Here is a 5690-nt window from a genome sequence, read left to right on the forward strand (position 1 = left end):
ACCCATGAACCTAAACTAGATGAGTGCCCCTTTGCCTTGGAAACTCCCTTCTTCTTAAGCTTGACAAGGGAGAAAGCTATGTGGATTTGTATGGTCTTCTTGTTGTTCTCATTGATGGATTGGCACTTGTGATTGTAATACAACTTGAGTTCGTGGTACATAGCCTTTTCTAACTCCTCCTTATTGAGCAACATACCCTTGAGGGCCTCTGCATAGTTCATTCCCATAGCCTCACTAGCAAGCTTTTGAGCTTTCATAGCCTCTCCACCTCCGTTGTTGCAGTCTCCCACACCATTCAAGGGTGATTGTTTGGATCACCCAACCCCAACCCAAAAGGATCTTCAAGGTCACTAATGGCAACATTCGTGAACTATTAAACTAGGGTCCTTCCATCTCTTGCCGAGTATCTCTCACCAAGTGCCAAGTTAGGGCACACCTATTTGTAAAGGGGAAGTGGAACAAAAGTAGTCTTTAGAACGCAACATATCCGAGTACGTAGGTGTTAGGGCACACTCATTTCTAAAGGGTAACTAGCACCAAAGGGACTCCTAGCGGCACCAAAAACCATATTTCAAAAGGTAGTCGTTCAGACCGGGTTTTGATCTTCACAGTTCCCAAGTTAGGGTTTCGACTGTCTGTGTACGAGATCTCATCAGGCGGAGGCTATGGTGAGTCCTCCGTTCGAACAGTTCTTACGTTTCTTGAAATTCGTCTGTTTCATTCTGTCAGGCGTGTTCCTCATTCCTTGATATTTCATCTGCTTCGCTGTGATTGTTCCCGATTCTTTGAAATTTCATCTGCATCATGCTGTTAGCCCCGTGCTCGCATCTTTGAAGCCGATGGCCGGTGCCTTGCCGACTTCGATGTCAGTGCGTCTCAGTGTTAAACCCGCACCTTTGAGGTCCTCATGGTCTGCGCCATGACAACTCAGCTGTGTTTGCTCTTACATCTGCCTCTAGCTGTTAGACCTTGTGGTCGCATCTTTCAAGCTTATGGTCTGTGCCATGCCAATTTCAATGTCAGTGCATGTCAATGTTATGCTGTGGTAGATGTCACATGCTTGTCCTGTCTTCTGGTCTCCTGTTTTAGTTTCGCTAACATGATTTCCTTCTATGTTGATCAGGCTTACTCGCATCGCAGAGGAAGGTATGTTTGCTTCTAGGCCAGTTGATTGTAACCTTTACATTATACATTCAAAGCTGAAATTTGACTCATTATTTGAGTTAGTAGTTCTGACGTCTAGCTTCGAACTAAGTTCTTTATCTCTGCACATTCATAGGAGCATAGAGTTATTAGAAATTGTCTGGAGTTTTACGCATGCCGAAAGTCAAGTAGGTTTTCATCTGTTGGAAACAGCTCTTGAGCAGCAGAGTCATTGTGGAGCCATGATTAGATTACAATTCCTCGGTCTTACTGCTGCTTGCATGAAGACCTTTAAACTTGTATGAGCTCTTGTAATTGGATTTTTCACCCCAAGAATAGCTTTCTTTAAGGATTTGAGATGCTGTGATTAGACTAGACATTTGTATGTCTTATGCAAATACTGAAGACACATTACACCCATAGAACTCAAAGGTGAGCGTTGTGCAGGTGTTTTCCTTTTTGTTTTGATGTTTTTTGTTGAATGGCAAATAAAACGCCTTTGAGTTTTGCATAGACTTGGTTCTCTCTCAGAGTTAAACTTTCTGCAAACTTTCTGTACGTATTGAACTTGCCCCTTTAGATGGAGTCCCGAGGCCATGATGAGACTGAATTTATGGTTTTTAGGAAGCCTCTTTGGATTTTCATTGAGTTCCAGTAATTTGTCTATTTGTTTTGGGAAGATCTGAGGTGCTGTGATTGAAGCACAATGTTTGTCTTATGCTATTATTGCTTGAAGACACATTACACCCATAGAATATGAGCATCAAAAGAATCCAAATTGAAACCATCTTTTGACACTTCAAAGGATTTTTGGTTGACAGTTTGAATTGGTTCAAATCATGTCAGAGTGCTATGATTATGACATAGTTATAGGTCTTATTGCTGTCCTGCATGAAGACACATTACACCCATAGAATATGAGCACTTCTGGACAAGTCTTTAACAATCTTGTTAGGGGCCGAGTGCTGTAATGAATACAATTTGCTGTCTTATCTGTATCTGTCTGCACTGAGTAACATATTAGTCTGTTGTCTTAATGTTTCACATTGAATCTGATGAGTGTGACAGTTCCATTGTTCTTCTGAGTGGGAGTCTGTTGGCATCTGTTCCCTGTTTGCTACGAAATTGTCCAAGTTGCCTCTTGATGTTATGTTTGCATTAAAGATTATATGAGGCACACTTCCAATAGGTAACGTAAAAGTCTGCAGTATACATATTTTGTCTCTCTGAAGTGCTATGATGAGATTAAATTCCTCGAACCTAATGCTTCCAGCATGAAGATGATTAAGATTATGAGCACTTTTGAAGATGCTTCCTCATTCTATTTTCTTCATGTAGTATTATACCACAAAGATTTTATTCTTGCATCATGTTGTTGTGACCCTTAGAAATGTAATGTGGTTATGATTTTTTGAGTTTGAACCCTTGCATGGAAGGATTTTTCATTTTTCACTTGACACAGTCTAAACTTTAGTATTGACTGTGACAGGTATGATTATAGCCGGTCTCCTTCTCCAAGATACAGGTCTAGATCTAGATCGAGGTCCCGAAGTCCCATAAGGTATTTTCAAATTTTCAAATGGTTAAGAATGTTGTTCCTCTCCTTATGCTACTTCAACCAACCGGGTTTTACTTCTGCAGAAGATACAGTGATGATGAAGACGCCCATAATCCTGGTAATAACTTGTATGTGACTGGATTGTCTACCCGGGTCACAGAACGAGATTTAGAGGACCATTTTTCCAGTGAAGGAAAGGTATCTATCTGGGTTTTTTGATTTGTTCTATCAAATGATCAATAGGATGATCTGGCAAAAATTCTTACTTGGAAGTTGCATTGTTCTGATAGGTTATTGAATGCCACTTGGTGGTTGATCCCCGGACAAAGGAGTCTCGTGGATTTGGCTTTGTTACTATGGATTCTGTGGACAGTGCGGAGCGCTGCATCAAGTATCTTAATAAGTCCATTCTAGAAGGCCGGGTGATCACAGTGGAGAAGGTATGCTAAACCTATTGACAGTTTTGTGTTTGTGTCGAGCACTTTTGACATCTGATGTTAATCATCTGTGGGTTGAACACCGCTGAGCCCAAAGTATAATTATTATGTTTCTCTCTAAATGCTCCTCTAGAAAAATATTTTCATTATCGTTTTGCAAGTCCCTTGCAAAAACGTTTCAGACTGCTAGATTTTAATTTATCTGATAGTTTGAATGGTTTTGATTATCCAACTCAGAGGCCTTCCCTCGACTTCCTGGACAGCAACGTAGCTGTACAGTCTCAGCATCAACATATATTCAATAACTCAAGCTGACAACTTAACAGCAATTGTTGTGCATCGGCTCTAGCACTGCTCGACATTTCTATGAAGCTTGCTTTGGCATGTGCATTCTATTCTTTCAAGTTTCGACTTTTCTGTCACCAAGTACCGCAACAAAATTGTTCTTGATTTATTGTTTATACTGCATTCAGCATCAAGCAATGGCAGCAAGTAATCAAGGTTGTTTGGTCTCTTTTCTGAGGCTTTGTTAAGCTTATGATCAAATTTTCTGAATTGAACTGTTGGTAATACTTCAAACCAGGCAGAGGATGTGATGTATTATGTTGAGTGATTTCTAGTTGTCAGTTCTGTGCACCTTTGCTGACTGTTTTAGCTTGCACACCAGTGATCTCTTTATAGTTGCTGATGAGTATGCATGGATGTTTCATTTGACAGGCTAAAAGGAAGAGAGCTAGGACGCCTACTCCTGGCAAGTACTTAGGTGTACGAGCTACCACAAGAGCTACATGTAAGATGTGACAATGACTTTGCCATTTATTTTGGTTTTTTTGTTGATACAAAATTCTAACATCTTGATGTTTTTGGAAGCAGCATCTCTTGATTATGATCGTCGACGTGGGTATAGTGAGGGAAGACGATCTCCAAGATACTCTCCCTATCACAGCTCTCGAGACTATTCCCCCCAATATTCTCCATATCGTGGAGGAAGCAGGTACAGGGATAGGTCGCACTCACCTCGATACTCTCCCTATGGAAGTCGTAGAAGACGAAGTTCCTACAGATCTTTTAGATCCAGGTCAAGATCCAGATCAAGGAGCAGATCAAGGTCTAGATCTTATTCTCCCTACTACAGATGAGATGCAAGTGTTGCCATCTGAATTTTCACACTGGGACTACATTTCTGAGGTCTACTAATTTGTGGCTATGAAAGAGGAGGGTTCAAGTAGGCCTCTTTTTTTGTGGTCTTGTAACAAATTGGCTAAAGGGGGTATGTTTTAAGAACTGCTCATTCCTGTCACGTGGGGAGGAACATTGTCCTTACCATAAGGCTTCAGTACCTACTACTAGTTGTGTATTTTGTCAATAGAGACCTGACATATTGAAGGCATCCATTTTAAAAAGAAGTATTTGTGTGTGGTCACTTGTATGCTTTTGGGAAAGTCTTTATGTGCTAAATGTTTTGCTTAGACTGTTGAAATACTGCAGAATGACTCAGTTGCTGGTGTTTTTAGACTAGGATGAGTGAGTACAAGAAAACATCTGGAAGGGAGGATATGGATAGATTCTGTTGGTTCTGTGCAGGGTTGTCCAGTGTAGTCACAGTATTTATTACCTGCCAACTATTTTATAAGTGAGGACAAATCCACAGATCAAATAGAGATAAGGATGTCAGGGTAGTTAATTCGTATTTGAAGCTTGCCTGAAATGTGACAAAGCATAAATGCCACTGATTCTGCATGCTTCAGTTTAGAGTTCAACTTTTTTGCTGGACTAGTTCGTGTAATGAAATGTCGTTCAAAATTTACTCTGTAGCGTTTTCTGTTGGCCTTTCAAAAGAGTATAATATATGTGTTGGGTGAAGATAGCGTTATGATAGGGGAATATGTCAACTGTTATATCATATGCATTAAGTAGAAACTTGTCAACGAGTAGGGAAGTAAGAAAGGGCTGCGTTCAGAATTGCAACTTCTAAATGAGATTTTTGTCACCCTTCGAAGTACCATCTTTGCATGTAAAAAGGTGTATTTGTGTCTAGGACACTTCGTTTGAGTGGGATGGGTAATGATTGCAAAAGGGTGCCTTTATGCACACAAGTCACAATGAATGGCTCAAGAACGATGTTATTCACAGTCATATCTTGTGTGACTTATATTCACATCCTTACATATTGATAGCAAGTTTTGGCTCATGACCAATCATGCATGCATAGTTCTAACAACGTGCTCTCTTGGTTTGTTTGCAAGTGAGCTTGTATGGGTTGAAGGTATAGAACAACAAAAAGGTAAGCTAGCATACATTTGGTAGTAGTTGTTTAGGAAATTGGTGCTTTACTATGTAACCTTACATTTGCATGTTTGTGGAGATACATCAACACATGCACATGCGTGTGTTTGCATGCATAGTTTTAACATTGTGCTTTCTTGGTTTGCTTGCAAGTGAACTTGTGTGGGTCGAGGGTGTAGAACAAGAAAAAGGAGAGCTAGCATATGCATTTGGTAGTTTCTATACTTCATTTGTAGCACTATGTTTAACCAATATTTTTTAAGAAA

General features: G+C 40.1%; 1 protein-coding gene and 2 non-coding genes across 8 annotated transcripts; all 3 read left to right on the forward strand.

Annotated features, from left to right (window-relative positions):
• Positions 1 to 537: 537 nt before the first annotated feature.
• Positions 538 to 4580, forward strand: LOC148016260 (serine/arginine-rich splicing factor SR45a-like). Of its 6 annotated transcripts, none has more exons than XR_015688066.1 (9): positions 538 to 668; positions 1124 to 1146; positions 2633 to 2704; positions 2785 to 2899; positions 2992 to 3141; positions 3376 to 3519; positions 3612 to 3704; positions 3856 to 3928; positions 4012 to 4076. XR_015688066.1 is itself a non-coding variant. In XM_087664074.1 (7 exons), the coding sequence occupies exons 1-7, from the start codon at positions 666 to 668 to the stop codon at positions 4275 to 4277; spliced, it is 702 nt and encodes a 233-aa protein (XP_087520200.1). In that variant the 5' UTR covers positions 539 to 665; the 3' UTR covers positions 4278 to 4580. The 6 variants fall into 6 exon arrangements, 1 of the variants encoding a protein (XP_087520200.1); XR_015688068.1 differs by having other exon boundaries at positions 3612 to 3639; positions 4012 to 4075; XR_015688065.1 differs by having other exon boundaries at positions 3612 to 3928; positions 4012 to 4087.
• On the forward strand, positions 1827 to 1909 carry LOC148016261 (small nucleolar RNA snoR8a). Its single transcript, XR_015688244.1, has one exon. It is a non-coding gene; the product is annotated as a small nucleolar RNA snoR8a (small nucleolar RNA).
• On the forward strand, positions 1987 to 2070 carry LOC148016262 (small nucleolar RNA snoR8a). Its single transcript, XR_015688243.1, has one exon. It is a non-coding gene; the product is annotated as a small nucleolar RNA snoR8a (small nucleolar RNA).
• Positions 4581 to 5690: the final 1110 nt, after the last annotated feature.

The sequence above is a fragment of the Lygodium microphyllum genome, chromosome 23 (genome assembly GCF_053477565.2).
Source record: "Lygodium microphyllum isolate KBCC chromosome 23, Lygodium_microphyllum_v1.1.10, whole genome shotgun sequence".
Classification (NCBI taxonomy): domain Eukaryota; kingdom Viridiplantae; phylum Streptophyta; class Polypodiopsida; order Schizaeales; family Lygodiaceae; genus Lygodium; species Lygodium microphyllum.